The sequence below is a fragment of the Leopardus geoffroyi genome, chromosome D1 (assembly GCF_018350155.1).
Source record: "Leopardus geoffroyi isolate Oge1 chromosome D1, O.geoffroyi_Oge1_pat1.0, whole genome shotgun sequence".
Classification (NCBI taxonomy): domain Eukaryota; kingdom Metazoa; phylum Chordata; class Mammalia; order Carnivora; family Felidae; genus Leopardus; species Leopardus geoffroyi.
The window spans coordinates 104,783,552-104,806,832 of NC_059329.1; the positions used below are offsets into that span (position 1 = coordinate 104,783,552).

Here is a 23,281-nt window from a genome sequence, read left to right on the forward strand (position 1 = left end):
ATTGTCCATCCCTATTTAGTAGGCAGAAAACTCAGGCGAAGACAGAACTGACTGACTTACTTTTACGATGCGGGGAATAAATTCTAACTGGGACCATCACTAGTTTTCACAAGCTCTTTATTCTTAGGTGTTACTTGTAGTCTGTGTTATTTTCCAAACTTTGAAATTTATAAAGAGGAAGCAGAGGTATTTTTCATGTGTTGAATGTAAGTACAGTGAAGCCCATATCTTGTGTAATCATAACTACTATTCTGAGAAAAGGGCAGGAAGTCTCAGGCTGGAGAGCAAAGGACCAACAGTGTTCTGGCAGGAACAGCCAGTAGGAGGTTCTGGCTGAGAGCTCCCAAGCAGAAAGCTGGCCCGCCAGCCACCACTCAGAGGACTGGGCTCCAGGAACAGGTGGGCATGTTCATTTGCATCCTGAACTTTGGGGGGAGATGACTGTCCTTGGAATAGCCAGCCAGGAATCAGATTCTTACTCTCTCTTCTGAGCACCTGCATGAACTGGTGAGTCAATTCCCTGCTCCGGTTTGTAGTTTACTCACTTTCCAAACAAGAGAATTGGGTGAAACAATCCTTAGGTTTCCTCCAAGACTTGAGGTGACAATTCTCTACAATTCTCCGCATTTCTTGGTATGTTGCTCAGTCTTACACAGAATATGCTCTCGGAAAATACTGTGCAATTAGCCTGGATCCTGCATTAGGAGCCTGTTGTTCAATCTATTTCTGTCATAGAGAAAATCGCTGTATGCAGAGCAGTCCTCTAAGCTATGATTTATCTCCAAAATGGGGGTTTTAGAACCATCTGGAAATGTGGTGGGCCACCCCAAGTTTTCCTCCACTTGAATGTAGAGGGACAAAGTATCCCTCTCAGAGTGCGGAGTCTGAAGATGATGGCATTAGTCTGGGGACTTCTTGTGAAACCATACAGAATCCTGGTTCTACAGCATTCCCTCTAAAAAGCAGCAATACAAGTATCATAGCCTTAAACTCAGTAAATCCACTTCTAAACGTTACTCTAAGGAGATGACTGAACAGGCGAGGCACCACAGAAGTGCAAAGATGTTCACTGTAGCACTGTTCATAATGATAATAAAAAGAAGAGAGAGAGAGAGAAATAACCTAAATAACACGACTGGTTAAATGAATCTTGAAACGTCTATTAATTTGAATACAGTGGCTTTTTTCTCGTCGTGATGAAATATATGTACCACGAGATTTAGCATTTTAACCATTTATAAGTGTAGAGTTCGGTGGTGTGGTACATTCACATTCTCGTGCAACCATCCCCATGACTGAACTCCAGAACTTTTTCATCTTCTGGAACGGAAAGCCCATGATCATGACCATGGAGCACTAACTCCACATTTCCCTCTCCTCCTAGCCACTGGTGTCCATCACTGTACTTTCTGTCGTGAGGGACTTGGGTACTCTGAGTGCCTTCCAGGAGTGCAATCAGACAACATCTGTCCTTCTGTGACTGGCTTATTACTTCACTTGGCATATTGTCTTCAAGGTTCATCCACACTGTATCAGGTAGCAGAATTTACCATGTAGCTTTTGAGTTTAGGAGTTTTATTATCTGCATACATGACTGTCAGAGATGTCCACAGACTAATGTTGAGTGCAGAAAGATTTCTAAATGGCATGTATAGAACCACTCTGTTTATGTAGAACAATGGATGTGTGTAAACATACAGAGAGAAAGACAGGGAGAAAATGAGGGTAGAAAGGATATGTATGAAACGCTAGTTATTGGGTGGGAGCTGAGATTTAAGGAACTTCCTTTTCTTCTTCAAAATGTATTCCCTATTTTGACTGCAATTGCTATGTGATACACTCTTTTAAACAAAACGATTAAAAATAATAAAAGAAAATAAATAGACATGTTATCGAGAATCTGGTAAGGGTACCAACCAGGCATCCGGGTCCTGGCTAGATGTTCAGGACTAGAACCCAGTAGATCCTGTAGTCCCTGGGTATGAGGACTGAAAAATATAGGAAGGAATCCTATAGGAAAGAATCCAGAACTACAGAGACTTTTGTTTAAATCCTGAAGTTGGGAGGCAACCTTTTTTCTTTCCTTCCTTCTTCCCAATTTTATTCTTTTAGTTTTTTGTTGTGGTAAGAACACTTAACGTGAGATCTATTGGTTAACAGATTTTTAAATGCACACTCCAGTATGTCTACCTGAAGGCCCAGTGCTTAACAGCAGATCTTTAGAACTTATCTTGCACAGTGGAAATTCTCTACACATGGTACAGCAACTCCCCATTTCCTCCTCCCCCAGAACCTGGGAACCGCCCTTCCAGTCTTTGCCTTGCACATTTGGGCTAGCAAACCACAGGAGTGCAGCAGAAGTCAAGTTTCCAGAATATGGGAACAAATCTCCAAGGTCAGAAGATCTCCTGTGGATGAATATGGAGAGTGGTAGTCAATGGACCTTGGCTACAAGGGAGGGAAGACAGAGGGGCTGAGCATCATGTGTGGCTAGATGGGCACAGCACACCCACCCACAGAAGAGCAATGGCATTACACTGCCCAGGTTCAAGGCTTGCCTCCATCATATGCTAGATATACAATACTATGCAAACTATTTACCCTCTCTGAGCCTCATTTTCTTTTTTTTTTTTTTAAATTTAGATTCCAGTTAGTTAACACACAGTATAATATCAGTTTCAGGTGTAGAATTTAGCAATTGAACACTTACGTATAACACCCGCTGCTCACTACAAATGCCCTCCTTAATCCCCACCACCTATGTCACCCACCCCACCCACGTCTCCTCTGGTAACCATCGGTTTGTTCTCTATGGTCAGAGTCTGTTTCTTGGTTTTCCTCTCTTTTTTCCTCCCTGTGTTCACTTGTTTTGTTTCTTAAATTCCACATGAGTGAAATCACATGGTATTTGTCTTTCTCTGACTTAGTTCGCTTAGCATAATACTCTCTAGCTCTATCGATGACACTGCAAATGGCAAGATTTCATTTTTTTGATGGCTTAGTAATATTCCATTGTGTGTGTATATACACCATATCTTCTTTATGCATTCATCAGTCATGGAAATTTGGGCTCTTTCCATAATTTGGCTATTGTTGATAATGCTGCTATAAACATCTCGGTGCATGTATCCCTTTGAATAAGTATTTCTGTATCCTTTCGGTAAGTATCTGGTAGTGCAATTGCTGGGTAGTAGGATAGCTCTATTTTTAACTTTTTGAAAAACAATTTATTTATTTTTGAGAGACAGAGAGAGACAGAGCATGAGCAGGAGAAGGGTAGAGAGAGAGACACACACAGAATCAGAAACAGGCTCCTGGCTCGGAGCTGTTAGCACAGAGCCCAACGCGGAGCTCGAACCACAAACCATGAGATCACGACCTGAGCCCAAGTCAGACACTTAACCGACTGAGCCACCCAGGCGCCCCTCTATTTTTGACTTTTTGAGGAACCTCCATATTGTCTTCCACAGTGGCTCCACCAGTTTGCATTTCCACAACATCCTTGCCAACACCTGTTGTTTCCTCTGCTGTTAATTTTAGCCATTCTAACTGGTATGAGGTGTATCTCGTTGTAGTTTTTTTTTTATAGTTCCAAAAATATTTTATTCCATATTTACATTTTTTTCTACCAGATGGTATATATCCCATCTCTTTTCAGATTTGAAATCTCTTATATTCTGAAATCTTTTATGCAAAATCTTTTCAAAATCTCCAAAGTCAAATATGGTGCCTAGTATAGGATAGGTATTTGATAGTACCCTCTCTTTTTCTCATTGTCGTTTTAATTTGAATTTCCCTGATGATCAGTGATGTTGAACATCTTTTCATGTGTCTGTTGGCCATCTGTATGTCTTCTTTGGAAAAATATCTACTCATGTTCTCTGCCCATTTTTTAACTGGATTCTTTGTTTTTTGGGTATTGAGTTTTATAAGTTCTTTTTATCTTTTGGATACTAACCCTTTATCAGTTTATCATTTGCAATTATATTCTCCCATTCTGTAGGGATGGGAGCTTCACTGTACAGAGTTTTTTATTTTGATGAAGTCCCAATAGTTTATTTTTGCTTTTTTCCCTTGTCTCAGGAGACATATCTAGTAAGAAACTGCTATGGCTAATGTCAAACAGGTTACTGCCTGTGTTCTCTTCTAGGATTTCAATGGTTTTCTTTCTCACATTTAGGTCTTTAACCCATTTTGAATTTATTTTTGTGTGTGGTGAAAGGAAGTGGTCCAGTTTCATTCTTTTGCATGTTGCTATCCAGTTTTCCCAACACCATTTGTCGAAGGGACTTTTTTTCCACTGGATATTCTTTCCTGCAATGTGGAAGATTAATTGATCATATAGTTGTGGGTCCACTTCTGGGTTTTCTATTCTGTTCTATTGATCTATATGTCTATTTTTGTCCCAATACCATACTGTCTTGATCTCTACAGCTGTGTAATATAACTTGAAGTCTGGAATTGTGATGCCTCCAGCTTTGCTTTTCTTTTTCAAGATTGCTTTGGCTATTTGGGGCCTTTTGTGGTTCCATATAAACTTTAAGGTTATTTGTTCTAGCTCTGTGAAAAATGTTTGGTATTTTGATAGGGATTGCATTAAATGTGTAAACTGCTCTGGGTAATGTAGACATTTTAATAATACGAACAATATTTGTTCTTCCAATCCATGATAATGGAATGTGTTTCCATTTCTTTGTGTCATGCTCAATTTCTTTCAGCAGTTTTTTATAGTTTTCAGAGTACAGGTCTTTCACCCCTTTGCTTATTAGGTTTATCCCTAGGTATCTTATTGTTTTTGGTGCAATTGTAAATGGGGTTGATGCCTTGATTTCTCTTTCTGCTGCTTCTATTATTGGTGTACAGAAATGCAACAGATTTCGGTATGTTGATTTTGTATCCTGCAACTTTACTAAATTCATGTGTCAGTTATAGCAATCTTTTGGTGGAGTCTTCTGGATTTTTTATGTAAAGTATCATGTCATCTGCAAATAGTGAAAGACTTATTTCTCCCTTGCCGATTTGGATTCCTTTTATTTCTTTTTGTTGTCTTATTGCTGTGGCAGGGACTTCCAGTACTATGTTAAATAACAGTGGGGAGAGTGGATATCCCTGTCTTGCTTCTGACATAGAGGAAAATCTAAGCCTCATCTTCTTCTTGAATTAAAAAAAATTTTTTTAAGTTAATTAATTAGTTTTTAAATTTACATCCTAGTTAGCATATAGTGCAACAATGATTTCAGGAGTAGATTCCTTAGTGCCCCTTACCCATTTAGCCTATCCCCCCTCCCACAACCCCTCCAGCAACCCTCAGTTTGTTCTCTGTATTTGAGTCTCTTATGTTTTGTCTCCCTCCCTGTTTGTATATTATTTTTGCTTCCCTTCCCTTGTGTTCATGTGTTCTGCATCTTAAAGTCCTCATATGAGTGAAGTCATATGATTTTTGTCTTTCTCTGACTAACTTCGCTTAGCATAATACCCTCCAGTTCCATCCACGTAGTTGCAAATGGCAAGATTTCATTCTTTTTGATTGCTGGGTAATACTCCATTGTGTGTGTGCGTGTGTGTGCACGTGTGTGTGTGTGTGTGTGTGTATACCACATCTTCTTTATCCATTCATCCGTCGATGGACATTTGGGCTTTTTCCATACTTTAGCTATTGTTGATAGCGCTGCTATAAACATTGGGGTGCATGTGCCCCTGTGAAACAGCATACCTGTATCCTTTTGATAAATACCTAGTAGTGAAATTGCTGACTCATAGGGTGGTTCTATTTTTAATTTTTTGAGGAACCTCCATATTGTTTTCCAGAGTGACTGCACCAGTTTGCATTCCCACCGGCAGTTCAAAGGAGATCCTCTCTCTCTACATCCTTGCCAACATCTGTTGTTGCCTGAGTTGTTAATGTTAGCCATTCTGACATGGGTGAGATGGTATCTCATGGTGGTTTTGATCTGTTTTTCCCTGATGATGAGTGAAGTTGACCATTTTTCATGTGTCGGTTGGCCATCTGGATGTCTTCTCTGGAGAAGTGTCTATTCATGTCTTCTGCCCATTTCTTCACTGGATTATTTGTTTTCAGGGTGTTGAGTTTGATAAGTTCTTTACAGATTTTGGATACTAACCCTTTATCTGATATGTCATTTGCAAATATCTTCTCCCATTCCATCAGTTGCCTTTTAGTTTTGCTGATTGTTTCCTTTGCCGTGCAGGAGCTTTTTATTTTGATGAGGCCCCAATAGATCATTTTTGCTTCTGTTTCCCTTGCCTCCAGACACATGTTGAGTAAGAAGTTGCTGCCGCTGAGGTCAAAGAGGTTTTTGCCTGCTTTCTCCTCTAGGATTTTGATGGCTTCCTGTCTTATTTAGGTCTTTCATCCATTTTGAGTTTATTTTTGTGTCTGGTGTAAGAAAGTGGTCCAGGTTCATTTTTCTGCATGTTGCTGTCCAGTTTTCCCAACACCATTTATTGAAAAGACTGTCTTTATTCCATTGGACATTCTTTCCTGCTTTGTCAAAGATTAGGTGGCCATACATTTGTGGGTCCATTTCTGGGTTCTCTATTCTGTTCCACTGATCTGAGTGTCTGTTTTTGTGCCAGTATCATACTGTCTTATGATTACAGCCTTGTAATATAGCTTGAAGTCCAGGATTGTGATGCCTCCTGCTTGGGTTTTCTTTTTCAAGATTGCTTTGGCTACTGGGGTCTTTTCTAGTTCCATACACATTTTAGGATTGTTCTAGCTCTGTGAAGAATGCTGGTGTCATTTTGATAGGGATTGCTAAGACTCATCTTAAAGATGTGCTGGAATGCTCATCCATGGCCTCTTTGCCCCAGATCTACTGCAAAGGATTCAGTGTCAACACTACTTCCCTCTTCGTTCATCTTACCTCAACCATACTTCTGTCCAGACTCCAAAATCCCCCAAAGTGAAAATTATCTCCTTAGACAGGGAGAACTTTGTTTTTAATAACTTTTCAAATAAGGTACTTGATGCCCAGAGAGCATGAAAAATGACCAGGGCACAGATCTAGGAGCAGAAATGGAGTGGAGGTCACCAACCTTTTATTGAGCACAATGGAGCACCTGATAAAGATCACAGGGACACAACAAAAGGCACTCACCTAAATCACCTCATCCAAATCCTCACAAGCATCCTTCATGATAGCCTTATTATCCCTATTTTGTAAGTAATGAAACTGAGGATAAATGAGGGGAAATAACCTGCCTGTGGCCAACTAATAAATATCTGAGCTGGAATCCCAATGAGCTTTAGATATAACTAATACGTATTGAAAGTGTATCATGTGCCCTGCTCTATACTGAACCCATTACATGCATCATCTCATCTCTCCCTCACTGTGAACCTATGAAGTGGCTAAAAACAACTTGCTTACCGTGAGTTTAGTAATAATTGGTAGGTCTAGAATATGAGCATGGGACTGGACTCCAAGACCTATGCTCAGACATGCAACTAGATGCTGAGGCATTGGACTTCCAGCCCAGTGCCCTTTCCCATCACCCTCACTAGTAATGAGATTGTGGGTGCCAGTTCTAATTTTTGTATGTTATGCATCCCATCCAAAAGAGCCCGGACATTGAGGAGAAGGATCAGGGAGCAGAGATCTGTGGTACCACCAGATTATCACAAGCCTTTATCCAAACTATGACTTTCAAGAGGGAGGATGTTGTGCTAAGAACAGACCTAAGGAGCATCCCAGGGGCTGGACTCTGCTACCCACATCACAGAGACCAGAAACACTGTTGAGCTGGTCGGCAGTAGATGCTATGCTCCTTGAGTCTATGTTGAAATTGCCAATGTTAGGAAAGAAGAATGGAAGATGAGGAGAATTAATGTGATATTTAGAAAAATATCACGAGCTTCTAAGCTACACTGACTTGGTTCAGACATTTGTGCAAACACGGAATAATAATAATTATATTTGGGGCACCTGGGTGGCTCAGTCAGTTAAGCGTCTGACCTCTTGATTTTGGCTCATGTCATGATCTCATTGTTCGTGAGATCGAGCCCCACGTGGGGCTCCATGCTGACAGCACAGAGCCTGCTTGGGATTCTCTCTCTTTGCCCCTCCCTAGCTCACATGTGTGCATGAGCTCTCTCTCTCTCTCTCAAAATATATAAATAAACTTAAAAACAGTGATTAGTATTATATTTGCTACCACGTATTAAACACTTTCAATGTGCCAGGTGTATTTGAACTTGAACTTATTAGTCCCGAGTTTCCAATGTATACAGTGAGGTTAATAATACCTAAGTTGCTTTAAAGACCAGAGTTACAATGGCCTAGTTCCTGGAATTCAGCAAGCATTAAATAAATGTTCATATTAACAATTATTAAGCTAATATGGGCAAGGGAGTCATTCTCTGTGGGACAGGACCTATACAAGAAAGAGATGTGGAATAGGGTTAATCAGCATCTTTTTTTAAAATGTTTCCTTATTTATTTTGAAAGACAGAGAGAGAGAGAGAGGCAGTGTGAGTGAGGAAGGGCAGAGAGAGACAGAGAGAGAGAATCCCAAGCAGGCTTCATGCTCAATGCGGAGCCTGACACGGGGTTAGATCTCATGAGCCCTCAGATCATGACCTGAGTTGATGTCAAGAGTCAGATGCTTAACTGACTGAGCCACCCAGGCCTCCCAGCTAATCAACATCTTAATGGAAAGAAAACGAGACTATGAAGGAAGACTGAGCAGCAAAGGTGCAGCATAAAGGTACAATCCTGGGGCGTGTGGTGTGGGAGTGCGGCACAGGGGAAGCAGAGGTACACAGGAATGAGAGGGATGTTGGAAGCAGGGGCCACTGGAAGGACAGCGAGGTGAATCCACTCAAGGCCGCAAGGAAAGTTCTATATGAATGGTTCACCTCTCAATTGTGTTCACAGTTTTCTCCCAGTGACACGCTTTCTGTCCACAATGGATGGACTGTGCCAAGCATGCTAGCTTTCCAGACTGCTCCCCACATTAACTTTCGTTCCTAAAGGACAGGTCGCCTCTTGGACAATGGAGAAAAATCTTAGATGGTTTCATATCTTTAAGTCGAACCTCAGGACCTAATTGAGTTCACTGCCTCTTCCAGCATCGCCAGGATCATGCTATCAAAGCCCAAGACCAAGGGAGCCTTTGACAGCTTTACTCCAAATGGCATCATCATCCCCAAAAGAGAGAAACCTAGACACAGCTACCAAAAAGAGGACAACCCACCAAACACTCTGCAAAAAGAAACTACAGTCCTTGGAGTAAGTCCATGTCACTGGAAGGGAGACACTGTGGAAAATACTGCAAACATACCCACACTACATATCTACAATGGATCTGGGAGAGTCTCTCATTTTTGTCTCTGACTCCAGGCCAACTGGGACATGAAATGGCACTTTATGGGAAGACTGTGTCCTCCTCAGGCCTTTCTATCAACTAAAACCACTAGGTCTCCACTTGAAATCTACATAAGAAAGTCTCCTGTCATTTGTCTTTATTGTAGTAGATGTTGGATTTAAGCACATGATTTTACTCAATGTGATTAAATTAGATCTATTTTGAGCTCATTTCTTAACCATTTTGAGATGAGACGATCTGGACTAACCTCACCATACATTTTCTCCCTGTCTGCCTCACCGTAAGACATCCGAATGTCCCCAGTCATCATCCTTCATACTCAGGACTTTAATGTCCACCTGGTTCTGACTATCCCCTTTTAAGACCCAACTCCTATTCATTTCTGACTTTGGAAACCTGCCTGGTTGTCTCCTCTAGAATTCAGGGTCTGTTACCAGCATAATCCGGTTCATTCCTGGATTTGTTTCTCAAAGGCCTCCTCATCAATCGTGCAAACAGGAACCCAGCTCCCAAGGGCACTGTTTCCACTGTGACCCTCTCTTCTGGGCATAGAAGTGGAGGCAGTCTCTTTGCTTCTCGGGCACTTCTAGATCAGTCCTCTCCTCTCAGTCTCTAAAAGCTCCTATTTTAGAATCTCATGTCATCCAGGGGCACCCGGGTTGTGTAGCTGGTTAAGCGGCTGACTTTTCATCTCAGCTCAGGTCATGATCTCACAGTATGTGAGTTCAAGCCCCGCATCGGGCTCTGCGCTGATGGCATGGAGCCTGCTTGGGATTCTGTCTCTCCTCCTCTCTGCCCTTTCCCATCTTGTGCTCTCTCTCTCTCTCTCCCTCAAAATAAATAAATAAACTTAAAAAAAAAATCTCGTGTCATCCAACTAAGTAATTCACTCCCACTTGAAAAAGAAAAATAAAACAACATAGTTACCCTTTTTATGTAGTATCTGAAAAGTCCTACTTCAGTCTTCCTCCCAAAAGAGATATTTTTAAAAATGTTACCTATATTTTGAGCACTGGAAACAAATAATTATTTCAAGTAATTGTTAATAGTCACAAACTTCAAAAGTTCTTTTAGGTAATCCTAATATTAGGACTAATCGAGAATTGATAGGAGAATTAAAATTTTAGGAGAATGAGTTTCATGTAAAAACCTAAAAACAATCAGTGTTTTTAGAAAATGACATTAAATGATGTAGCGGCAATTTTGAAAAGTGATCATCCGTAGAAAAATCAGTTGATGACTATCTTCCTTGAAAATAAAACCAGTTAACGTCTGTCATTCTACTATCATTTACCAATACTCACTCCTTAATTTACTTCTTCCAGACAACTGGTTCTGTGTAGACCTGTCCTGCTCCCTACAATCTAGCCTACCTATGGCCTAGAATCACAAACACATTTCACTGTGTGCTTCAGCAATCAGTAAGAGACACTGGAAATACATTTATTCATTTATACATTCAGCTGTCATTTTTTGAGCACCTTCACTGTGCCAGTCACTATTTTACACGTTTAGGGTAATAGATGAACTATACAGTTAAAAGAAAAGAAAACAAAACAAAACAAGAGAGCCCCATTCTCACAGTTCTCTTGCTCTACAGAAGGATTCCAGGTCATTGCCACTATTTTTGCTCTCCTGGATAATGTGCCTTTTATCTTCAAGATACTGACTCCTCAATCACTATCACTCCCAGGGTAGAGTTCGTATCGTAAGTCTTGGCTATTTCAATACTCATGTATATGATCCCTCCAATATCATGTCCTGTCTGCTCCTTGACCTCTTCTCCCCAGGTATGTTGCCCATCCTTCCATAGACAAACATTTCCTGAGTCGTACCCTGGACGTTACCAATACTAACGGCAATAAACCCACCATTATCTACATTTCAAGCATCCCATAGTCCATCACCTCTGATCTTTCCAGATCACTCCCTCCAACTCTATGTCGATGCTAACTTTCTCTAACCTCTCTGGGAGTTACTGATAATATCCCTATTTCATCGAGCCTTCCTCACCTAGCCACGATCAACAGCTTCGTCCTCCTTAAGGAAAAACTGCCACATTGGTTTAATTCTAACTCTGCCCCTTTGCCTATTCTGCCCCTGAACCCATGCAACTAACCTTGGCAAATACACACACGGACTCCACTTTGGATTTATGACCATAACCTCAAAGGGACTGTAAAAGCTGCTTAAAAAGAACACGATATTTCTTTCATCCATTCACTTTCCTGCTACCCCAGAAAACTATTTCAATAGGTTTCAATCCTTCTCCAGTGATTACCTGGCTTCCTAACATACTAAGAAAACTGAGGCAATCTGGAGAGAAGGTCCACAAGCTGCCACACATCTGCAATTACTCCCATCGGTGCCATATATTCTCTCTCCCCTCCCCATTACTAACCAAATGCCCATCTTCTAATTAACGATGAGCCTCCCTTGTGCAGTGAATCCCATCCCTCATTACTCGTTCCAGTAATCCTCCCCATGCTCTCTGCAAATGTTTTGTGATCGGTTCCATGAGGAAAGAATCTTCCTGCAATTTCTCCTATCTTGAGAACAAAACAGCAGAAACAGACACTTATAACTTCGCAGGCCCTCTAGCTAATGCCCCACCAGCAACTTGCCTTCTCAGCAACACTCCTCTATGGGGTGGGAAGTCTAATGTTTCCAGCTCCTCTTGAATGATATTCTCTCTTGAAACACATCCAATGGGATTTGTCCCCCTTGCTCCACATTAGTAACCCAATTTCCAAGTCTCCACTGTTAATGTTCTTGAACTAATAGAAGTGTTTGATGCAGCGGACTACCCTCTCCTACTTGAAACATTTTAATCATATGGCTTCTTGGACATCACATTCTTCTGGTCTTCCTCCTTCCCTCTTGGCTGCTTCTTTTATACTCCTTGATTGTTTCTATTTATTTATCTGACCCTAAATTTGGAGTGCTCCATTGCTCAGTCCCCATTTTGTTGCTACATCTGCTACAGTGGTAAACTCACACAGTAATATAGTTTTAAATATGATCTTCACTGATGGCTTGGGAAGAAAAATATTATTTCCCTTACATGGCTCTCTCCTGTAAAGTTAAGACTCCTATAACCAACAGCCTATGTACGTTTCCACTGAGATATCTACACCTCTCCCGTAACCTGTCCCAGACTGAAATCCTCATTTTTGTCCCCCAACCCACCCCTCATACAACATTCCCCATCTCAGATAAATGTCAACACCATCATTTCAGATGCTCAAGCCAAAACCCTTGGAAGCAACCTTCATTCCTTTCTTCTATAATCCACATGCAAACTGTCAGTAAATCCTAGAGGCTTACTCTTCATCATGCAACTAGAATCCAACTACTTCTTACTACCTCTACTATGAATGTCATTTTCAAGTCAACATCATCTCACCTGTGAATTACTACAATGCCCTCCTTATTGATGTCCCTGCTCTGTTTCCTTATAATCTATTCTCGATGCGGCAAGCATTAGAATGATCTTTTAAAAATAGAAATCACTTTCTCAAAATTATCCACTTCACTTCCCTTTTTACTCAGAACAAAAGGCAAAGTTGATAAAATAGCCTACAAAACCCTACAGGGTTTGCACTCTGTCCCCAGTACTCCTCGGGCCTCCTACTACTTTGCTCCTAACTAATTCCACTTTCCAAGGAACATCTCTGTAAAGGACATAATACATGGCCAGTGGCAGTGACTTTCATCTGCTTCATTTCCCTGGTGCTGGCACAGGACAGATATTCAATAAATATTAATTGTATGAATGGTTGAATTCTCTTGACTTTACATTATTTCTCCTATGTTTTTGTATCATCTTTCAATTGCATATGCATTAAACAGTGGGTAAGAGTGTGGATTCTAGATCAAAGTAATAGGGCTAAGTCCTAGTTCCTCCACTTGGCCATTTGTGTGGGTTTGTACAAGCTATTTAAACTCCCAGTGACTCATTTTTCTCATCCATAAACAAGATGAGATAAATAACCAGAGTGTAGAAAGTGTTCAACAAATGTAGACTATTACCACTGGTGTCATAAAAACAGTAATTATTATCAAAATTCAATGATGAAGAAGGTAAGATGAATTATGGCTTTATTTTATTTCAATTGAAATTGAGCCCTTTATTAACTCTCCCTTGGTAAGTTTGCTTTCTACATCCATCCAACTGGACTATTGTCCAGAACAATTTTCTCCACCTACTTTTCCTAGAACAACAACAACAAAAAATGTCAACTATATTTTTCAAAATAAAATTAAAATGTATATATTATCACTTCCTGATTTGCTAGTTTATTAATCCTATCAGAAAGGAAGAGGTTAGGTATACATGAGTTTCTCTTAGAGAATGCTTACTGGCTCCTTGTAATACTCCCCCCCCCTTTTAATATGACACATTATAGCATATTTTATACTCCTTATAAACACAATGTACATTCAAATAATCACTTTCATCTGTTCAAAGTATGTTCCTAGCATTTTCCGTCTTCTCTCTTGTAGATTATACAGATTATGTGCTGCCTGCTGATTTCAAGTTTGGGGGCGATTTTGGTTTCTGCTCCTTACTCTTCCCACTTCAAGCCAACAACTTCCACCATTTTGATGTCTGGGTACCCATTTGTAGCAGCTACATGTGTGAGTAGAATGGGGTCTCCAAGAAAGGATATGCTCTTTAAACGCTAAGTGGGTACTAGATCATGAGTGACTCAGTCCCAAGAGGTGGGGAGAAAGGAGCAGGTGGCCAAGGCCTCTAGCTTTCTCTCTGTCATCATCCCATGTCACGTTTCTCCCATTCGGGAAGAGCAGCAGAGGAGTCTAATCCCTCCTCCTGTGTCACCATCCCAGGGAGTAGCTGGCCAGGGCAGGAGGCAAGAGGGTAATACAGTGGGCATACCAGCACAACACTTCTTACCTGGCTTCACAGCCGACCTCTGGAAAAGTAGATTTTTCACATTCTTCTTTGGGTCTTTGATGAGGCCATTGCATTCCCTCCGGTGTAAGAATAATCCACCTGTCAGGTAAAGAGTGAAAAGATCATTTTTAAAATAAAATGAGCACCATGGGTAAATGCCACAGGTATGCAGAGAATCAAACTGGTGATGGTAAGATTCACGGGAAGCAAGGACACTCTTGCTATGTGTTCAGAAGTAACCCTGAGAATTTGGAAAACTTTTTATTTTGCTACTTTCCATCTAAAGGCTCATGGAAAGGGGTCCTTTTCTTTGGAGACTAGCCAGGGTCTAGTCATGCCTCCCATAAAGGGCCACTTCTTTTCCATGTAGTATCCTACACAAAGGAGGAAAAATCACACATTCTGGGCAGATGAATTCTAACAGGACATCACCTCTGTATGGATACAGCCTTTATGTGAACGCAAACTATGCAGTGATGCAGGGAAGCCCTGCTCCTGACCCCAGAGCACAACTTATCCTTACTTCTCTAATCAGTGGTTGAGCTCCCACATTCCCTTATGAAAGGCAGGAACAGCTCATGCTGGACCCTCTTTGTCTGTGACTACTACCAATCCCTAAGGCACAAGCTTAACCAATGTTCCAGCTTAGAACTTTCTCCCTCCACCAGCCAGATCCTTACACTACTGGGCTCAAATACTGACTTCTGGGGGCACCTGGGTGGCTCAGTCGGTTAAATGTCCAACTCTTGATTTTAGCTCAGGTCACGATCTCATGGTTCATGGGATCGAGCCCCTCATTGGGCTCTGTGCTGAGTGGGGAGCCTTCTTGGGGTTCTCTCTTTCTCTCTCTCTCTCTGTCTCTCTCAGCCCCTCCCTGCTCTCTCCCCCCCAAAGTAAATAAATAAACTTAAAATACTGACTTCTGGGGCTTCAGGATGAGAGACTCTTCACACCTGACCCTGTACCTCCCCCTTTCTTCAACTCCCAGTCTAACTCAGGCCCCCTACACCAGTGCTTGAAGCTCACGTGTTTCTGTACCTTCTGTCATTGGAGCCCCTTTCCTACGTGCTTCTGTCGGCTGCTCCTACCTTCATATCCCTTCAAGTCATTGGTCTTCCTCAATCTCCTCTCTTCCCACCTCATAACTTAGCACTGTTCTTTTTCTGCGTATACCTCCGCTCCAGGCCACCTCAGCTCACAGTGATTTTCGCTAACATAAATCCCAATCCTCTGTGCATCTGCCCTTTCTCTAAAGTCAATGTTAAGCATCCTGAGAGTAGAAATAAGGCCTCTCTCTTAATATGGACCGACACCATTCCTACGGTGTTATCTCTCTAAGAGTTTTACATTACTTATTGATTGATGGATAGTAACATGGTGCACACATTTCCACAAGACAACTGAACTGATCATTTCTCTCTTCTCTGAGCAGTTTGCCATTACTGGATCCCTCTCGATCATTTCTGGGAAAAAGGCAACTTTGCCCTTTGTAAGTATGAGAGCCGTCGAATCTCAGCTCGCCGGAATAAAAAGAACTTCAGAGGCAATAACTCTAGTTCAGTGTCCATTTGACAGCTTAGGGAAATAGGGCTCTGAGCAGGGGAGAGAGTTCTCACTGCTGGTCCGGTGACAGAACTGGGTGTAAACGCCAAATTCCCTGTTTCCTAGACCAGTACTCTTCCCCTATGCAATGTGCTCCTGGGTCATATTTCAAGGTTTACTTCAGTTGCTTCAATGGTAGACAATTTTAAATAAACCATGGAGTCTTTGCAGTTTGTTAGCTTGGCCCTGAACAGGGTAGATGACCTTCTAGAACCTAGACTTCCTTTTCCGGAAAAACCTGTCTCAGAATGAGCCAATTTCCCTAAACGGCAAGGTCAGAGGCAGAGGTGTGTGGGCTTAGATCCTGTGGCTAGCTCCCCCACCCCCTCAGAAACAAGGAATTAACAGACTGTAGCCACTTTCCTGACAAAAGTCAGGAGTGTGTGGGTGGGGTCTTTGATACTCTAGCAACCTTTCCCTCTGCCTTGCCACACACTCACAAAGATGACTTAGGGAAGGGCCACATCCTGACTCAGGAAGATCCAAGATCTAGTTAACTATGGTTGAGGGCACAGAAGATGGCGTTCTGAGGCTGGTATATGTTCCTTATGCTTGAAGCTAGAATCTAAACCCCAGAACCAGGGGACAGAGTTCACCCCACTGGATGGAGTCAGAGTTCTGGACCCAGCACCAGGAAACTCTCGTCTCAGATCTGTCATTGACCCGCGTGTGTGCTTGAAAAGTTCCTTCCTTTTCTGGGCTTCAGTTTTCTCATTTATAAAATGGGGAAGAGGAACATGTGGCTGTGGCTCTCACAGGTGGCTTCCCAAGCGTCCTGAATACCCTGAAAGGGAAAACCATACTTGGGATGACCCAGCATGATGTGGGCTCCGCACGCAGGACACAAGACAGGACGTGGGCTCCAGTGCGCACGTGGCAGCTCTGGGCAAAGGCGCCGCCCATTCCATCGGCACTTCCTTTGGGAACTCAGCACTTGAAGCCACACGGCTCCCAGGCCAAGGGAGAAGGAAGGGCAGAGCAGTCATCCCCCAGACACACAGTATCCTTGAATGACGTTCAAAGAGAAATGAGCACGTGCTGGGAACCTGGCACAGAGTGTGGCACCTCAGCGTCTTTGCAGAGGCATCATATTCTGCGAGAACCCTTTGCCCCGAAATATAGAATATGACCCAAATCAGAATGTGGTGAACGTGGTTCTTGGGCCTGATCCACCTATAGGTAGGTATTCTAGCTTCTCCAGTTCTCTCTTTCGTGGAAATAAAAGCCATAGACTGGTGTAGGAGGGACCAAAGGTCCTATTCTAGAAGGGCTGAAAGCAATAGAACGACTCTAAGGCCGTTGGGGAAGTCAGCAAGCCATCTCTGTCTTCAGTGCTGCAGAGAGCCAAGGATCCAGAACTCCTATACCGGAGGAGGAGTTACGTGTGCATTCTCTCACTCGACAAACATTTACTTATTGTATCAGGTGATAAACCAGATAGTGAGGAGGGATACAGAGGTGAATAAAACATAGTCTGTGCCCCCTACGAGTGCATAGATTACAAGGGAAACGGACTCAGGGACGCAACGATGTAGTACAATGGATGGAGGGTTAATAGCATCACATGCTGCTCCTGTTGTGACATCCCAATGCAAATTTTCTTTCTCAGGCCATGAGCACCCTGACCGCAAGTGCAGCGAGTTCTCTAGCTGCTGGAGCAGGCCTCTTCCTCCTTGCTGACAGCCTGGTAGCCTTGGAGACGGCCTCTCGACCGTGTGACTCAGAAAGGGAATACCTATCCTCACTGCCTTATTCGGGGTACTATTATTCAACTTATGAATTCAAGGACTGTCTCCTGGCTAGTGTCAGTCTGACGGTAAGTAGTTTCAGACTGAATATCTTGCCCGTGAAATTCTTATTTCTCTCCTTTGCATAATCTCTGCTTTTTCGGCAGTCTGTGCCTTGTTGATCTGAATGGCTGGAAGCAGACCAAAAAAAAAACCCCCAAACTGCGGTTGAGTCCTGTCGGCAGACTGCAAAATATAGGGGATGCATTGTGCCAAGTCAAAAAAGGAAATAAAGAAGACTTGTGGGTTCTAGACATGTCTCCTCTGGCATGAGAACTAAGCAAAAATAAACTGTTGGGGCTACACCAAAATAAAAAGCTTCTGCACAGCAAAGGAAAACACAAACAGAAAGACAACTTATATTTGTAAATGATAAATCCTACGAGGGGTTAATGTCCAAAATATATAAAAACTTATACATCCCAACACTAATAAAACAAATAATCCAATTAAAAAACGGGCAGAGGACTTGAATAGACATTATCTCACATATGACATACAGATGGCCAACAGACACATGAAATGATGGTCAACCTCACTAAGCAGCAGGGACATGCAAACCCACACCACAGTGAGGTATTACTTCACACCTATCAGAATGACTAGTATCAAAAAAATAAGAAATAACAAGTGTCGGAGAGGGTGTGGAGAAACGGGAAAACTCGCGCACTAGTTGGGTGGGAATGTATAATGGTGCAGCCACTGTGGTAAACAGTATGGAAGTCCCTCATAAAATTAAAAATAAAAATACCATACGATCCAGCAATTCCATTACTGGGAATTGACTCAAAGAAAACAAAAATTCTAGTTTGAAAAGATATATGCACCCTTGTATTTACCGCAGCATTATTTACAATAGCCAAGATACGGAAGCAACCTGAGAGTCCACGGATAGATAAGTGGATAAAGAAGATAAGGTCAGCAGTCTTTCTTGCATAGAAAACATTCCATTCTCAATAGGTTTAGCTCTCGGAGTGCCTCCTTTGTTGAAAAGGCATTTTCTACCCCCTCGACGCAGGCAGAAATAGCCCTCTTTATTTGAATTTTATCCACATTAAGTTAGCTCCAGAATTTGGACTTTTTAAGCCCAAACACATAATTATACTTTGGCCCAGCTGGGCTGGCAGAGGGAGAAGGGGCTGGGAGACGAGCCTCCAATGGATTCAAATCCTAGCAGAAATGCCATCATCTCTGCAACATTTTCTTGCCACTTTTCCCCCCACACTGGATGGTCACCAGTGGTTGACGATAAAAATATTGGCTTCGTCAATTCTCTATATACAGACTCATAGTTTTAAAACCATAAACTTTGGCCTTTTAGGGAGAAAATTTTCTTCCTTTGTGACTCCTCTAGCAGGAGCCAGGGAGATAGATGAAATCTCTCTTATTCCCTTGGACGTGTCTCAGGAATCCCAGAACGTGTGTGCAAGTTTCCAGACTCACAGACTTCTGTGAGTCTGCCTGTGTGACCCAGAGGTTGCCAAAAGCAACCCCCCTGATACAGGAGCTTGAGGAAGTGGAAGGGCACAGAAATGCATCTGGTTAGAAATCAGTGCGGGGAAGCCCAGGATATGGCATCAGCCTGGTGCAGAGCAAAGCCAGGAGGGTGAGGGAGACATCCTCCCTGCTGGGGCATGAGGGTTTAACTCAATGGAAACTAAACTCAATACATCAAACTGACTCCTACTCTGAGACAACCAGAGAACTTCTGCAGAATCGGAGAAGTTGCAGTAGGACTTGACTCCAAATGTCCGTTCTTTATTAACACAAAGATAACCTGAGCAAAGTAACACATCAAAAGATTCAAGATGTATATCTGAGGTTGGAAGAAAGAAGGAAGAGAGGGTGGGAGGCAGAAAAAGATCAAGGAAGAAAGGCATCGTTGGTTCCAGGAGCTAAGAAGGATCCTGCAGCCGGGCAACCAAGTAAGAGCTGAAACCAGAAAACCAGGGAGGCCTGGATGGGAATATAGGTGTTACAAGCTGGGATAGTGGCATTTCAATGTCCATGACAAATCTGAAGCTCTTCAAGCCCACACTGAGTGTCCTGCAAAAATGTTAGAAGCAGAGACTGAATATGTACCTTATTTATGAAAATAAGACAAGGAAAACTCTGCCCAACATCCCAAGGAGCTTAAAGAAACTCCACCATAAAGGTTTCTAGGATGAAATCATCTCACCAAGCCATGTGCAGGGATGGACAGTATCCAAATCCAAATTCCATATAAAACAAACAAACCTCAAATACAGGGATTCACTTAAAAACTGTTCCTGGGTCTGGATTTCCTGAGGTTCTATCAGAATCAAACCTAAAGTTTCCATCTAGGGAGTCATCCATAAACCCAACTAATGGGTCTGTCCTACATATCAAAAAATCCTTCCCCATCTCTCTCTGCTCCTCCCCTGTTCATGCTCTGTCTCTCTCTGTCTCAAAAATAAATAAACGTTAAAAAAAAAAAAAAACCAACTTGGTCGGTTAAGCGTCCGACTTCGGCTCAGGTCATGATCTCACGGTCCGTGAGTTCGAGCCCCGCGTCGGGCTCTGTGCTGACAGCACAGAGCCTGGAGCCTGTTTCAGATTCTGTGTCTCCCTCTCTCTCTGCCCCTCCCCTGCTCATGCTCTGTCTCTCTCTGTCTCAAAAATAAATAAACGTTAAAAAAAAATTTTTTTTTAAATCCTCCCCCACGCACCCATATACTGACATCACCTGAGAGGAAAAATATTTTGAAAAACCTAAGAAAAAAATGGGTTACAGCAGCAAATATGAAAGTTTGGTTGCTCAAGAATTGGAGGTTATATACCAATTTGGAAGACCATAATGAAAACATATTTTCAACAATAAAGACATAAAGAAAAGGAATGAAAACCAACATGAGATAACATGACAGCAAGAAAAAAAAAAGTAGATTTGAAAAAGAACTAAGCAGTATGATTAGAAATGAAAATTATAATCTTTGAAACGAACCATTTAGTGTTATCAGTTAAAAAGGAGATTCAACATATCCAGAGAAATAAACAGTGAAGTGAAATTGAGGTCTGATCAAATCACATGGAGCACAACACATCGCAGTGAAAATCTGAAACATATGAGTGACGGGTTAACAGACAGGTAGGAGGCAGCGAACTGAAAAGAACCAGCACACATCTAATGTGACCCCAGTAAGCCTGCCAGGGAGAGAGGACATGTGCAAAGAGAAATAAGAGGGGTGAATTTCAGAATTAAAAAAAAAAAACAGATTTCAGATGGAAAGGATGAACTGAGACCATTTCTGGATAAGTAAAAGCAAATCCACACTAGAAACATCACACCAGTGAAAACAACTAGTGATAAAGGAAGGGTTAGTCTTGTCTCAGAATGTGGGATCCCACGGTTCTGAGAGGAAACCGTTGCTGCTTATTTCTCTGCTTCTGTGCCTTATTCTCTCCACGGCTAGAGCCTTCACCCCCAGTCTCCTCTCAGTCAGGCACAGGGCTAGCTGATGGCACCAACTGTTCCTGTCTTGATTCACAGGGGGTGCTGGTGGTGATGCTCATTTTCACTGTGCTGGAACTCTTAACGGCTACCTACGCTTCCATCCTTTGGTGGAAACAGCTGTACTCCAAGAACCCAGGGGTGAGTACTCTAACATGTCACATGACACCTGCTGGGTCCCGACATTGGAGCTGTGATGTTCCGGGTCTAAAAAGTGGCAGAAAGAGGAGGCAATGAGGTTCACGTAGCAGTCAACTTTCAGAGTGAGGAGAGAGTTCTATGAATGGGCTCCTTCACGATGACACTGGTATCTGAGATTATTAGTGCCTTCTGGCCCGCAAACCAGAAGACCTGCTTATTAGAATGGCTAAAATGGTTTTAGAAATCACCTGCCCCAAGGGCGCCTGGGTGGCTCAGTCGGTTAAGCGTCCAGCTTCGGCTCAGGTTATGATCTCGTGGTTCGTGAGTTCGAGTCCCGCATCGGGCTCTGCCTTGGTGGCGCAGGGCCTGCTTGGGATTCTCTCTCTCTCTCTCTCTCTCTCTCTCTCTCTCTCTCTCTTTTTCTCTCTCTCTCTCTCTCTCTCTCCCTGCCCCTCTCTCTACCCCTCCCCCATGTGTACTCTTTTTTCAAAATAAATAAACTCAAAAATAAGAAAGAAATCACCTGCTCCAACCCCTTATAAAAGAACCAAGGCTCAGATAAAATCACAAGGAGAACGAATGATGTAGGCTGACGGGCTGAGAATGAAAAGCCTGTATCTCCTTCTTCTTGTCATGAACACAGCCACCTGCCTCCCTAGAGTCTCCATGACTCTGTTCCCTTGCGAATGCAGTTGTATCTTACTAGGGCATCTCTCTTCTGCTGATGGTGTCCTGTGTTCTTCCTTACTTCCTCTTAGGGCATGACATTACAATTCGAAAATGCTGGTCTTTTCTCTAAAACCCATTTTTTTCTAAAGAAATTATTTAAAGGGCTTAGATCTCTGGAGAATGATCTCCTCTGGGCCCACCGGTGTAAAATAAACCTCCTGCCTTCCAAGACAAAAAAAAGAAATTATTTCAAGGGAAGGAATACATTATGACTCAATTATGATCTTATTGGTAAATGGTAATATGATTAGCAGATCACAGCATAGCATTTGTTCGAACCAATACTGATGCATTTTATATTTTGGTAAAGTTGGAAAGGCAACTACCATACATTTGGGGGAAATGCATTTCAAATATGGATCAAAAAAAGCTTCCAAAATCAGAGTTTAAAACCCACTAATAAACTTTATCTTTTCCAGAGTACATTTTCCATGCCTCAATCACAAGGTCATATCCAACATGTCAAAAATCCTTCAAGGTCATGCATTGGAGTAACGCCTCAGAAGAAAAAGGAGAAAGCCAGGGCTCCTGGCAAAGTGTGGTTAGACTTTCCTGAAATTTCAGCTACTTTAGACACTGAAAGAAACCTTTAGAAAAACGGTTTTTGTTTTGCACTTGCTCAGTGAGAGTCATTTTATTGCTCTTGAAAGTAATCTCTTGGGGTGCTTGGGTGGCTCAGTCATTAAAGCGTCCAGCTCCTGATGTCTGCTCCGGTCATGATCTCATGGTTAGTGAGTTCGAGCCCCGCATCGGGCTCTGCACTGACAATGCAAAGCCTGCTTGGGATTCTCTCTCTCCCTCTTTGTTTCCCTCCCCTGCTCATGCTCCCTCTCTCTCTCTCAAAAAAAAAAAAAAAAAAAAAGAAAAAGAAAAAGAAAAGAAAAGAAAGAAAAGAAAAGGAAAGAGTCTCTCAAATCCCAGGTGGGTAAACTGAACAGAAAGTGGTTCACCCAGCCCTAAATAAGAGAAGAAAATGTGCACGCTTGTGCTGGTGTAAAGTGGCCAAATCACATGGCTATGCAGTCTCCACTTCCGTATTATTTTCACACTCATATTGCTTAAATGTTATATAGTAGGGATTGCAAGAACTTTTAAATTAAAAGTACTTCAAAAAGATACAGCTCCGTTTCTGTCAATTGAATGAAATGCATGTCTGTCAATTGAATGTGGCTCAATATTCTGTCTCATTTAATGACTTTATTCTGAAATATCTGGCTTCAAAGATTGTAACTTACCACAATGCTCTTCCCCATCTAGGTTCTAGACCAAAGAAGAAATTAG

At 42.2% G+C, this 23,281-nt stretch overlaps 2 protein-coding genes across 5 annotated transcripts in view; one reads left to right on the forward strand and one right to left on the reverse strand.

Moving 5' to 3' along the window:
• The window catches only part of LOC123601759 (membrane-spanning 4-domains subfamily A member 4A-like), a 172,149-nt gene that overhangs the window by 56,961 nt on the left and 91,907 nt on the right, over positions 1–23,281 (reverse strand). For all 3 annotated transcript variants that reach the window (XM_045485376.1, XM_045485375.1, XM_045485377.1), the window contains exon 3: positions 14,270–14,368. In XM_045485376.1, the coding sequence (XP_045341332.1) occupies positions 14,270–14,368 (99 nt within the window). The remainder of the gene's footprint in view (positions 1–14,269; positions 14,369–23,281) is intronic.
• On the forward strand, positions 257–22,754 carry MS4A7 (membrane spanning 4-domains A7). Of its 2 annotated transcripts, none has more exons than XM_045485382.1 (7): positions 257–399; positions 9,095–9,254; positions 13,858–13,992; positions 15,702–15,758; positions 17,481–17,687; positions 21,170–21,271; positions 22,420–22,754. In XM_045485382.1, the coding sequence occupies exons 2-7, from the start codon at positions 9,108–9,110 to the stop codon at positions 22,591–22,593; spliced, it is 822 nt and encodes a 273-aa protein (XP_045341338.1). In that variant the 5' UTR covers positions 257–399; positions 9,095–9,107; the 3' UTR covers positions 22,594–22,754. The 2 variants fall into 2 exon arrangements, with proteins under 2 accessions (XP_045341338.1, XP_045341337.1); XM_045485381.1 differs by having other exon boundaries at positions 394–507.

Coding starts and splice junctions, on each gene's coding strand:
- MS4A7 (XM_045485381.1), top strand. Junction 9,255..13,857: donor AAGAAACTACAGTCCTTGGA/GTAAGTCCATGT, acceptor TCTCTCTTGTAG/ATTATACAGATTATGTGCTG. Junction 13,993..15,701: donor CATTTGTAGCAGCTACATGT/GTGAGTAGAATG, acceptor TTCTCTGAGCAG/TTTGCCATTACTGGATCCCT.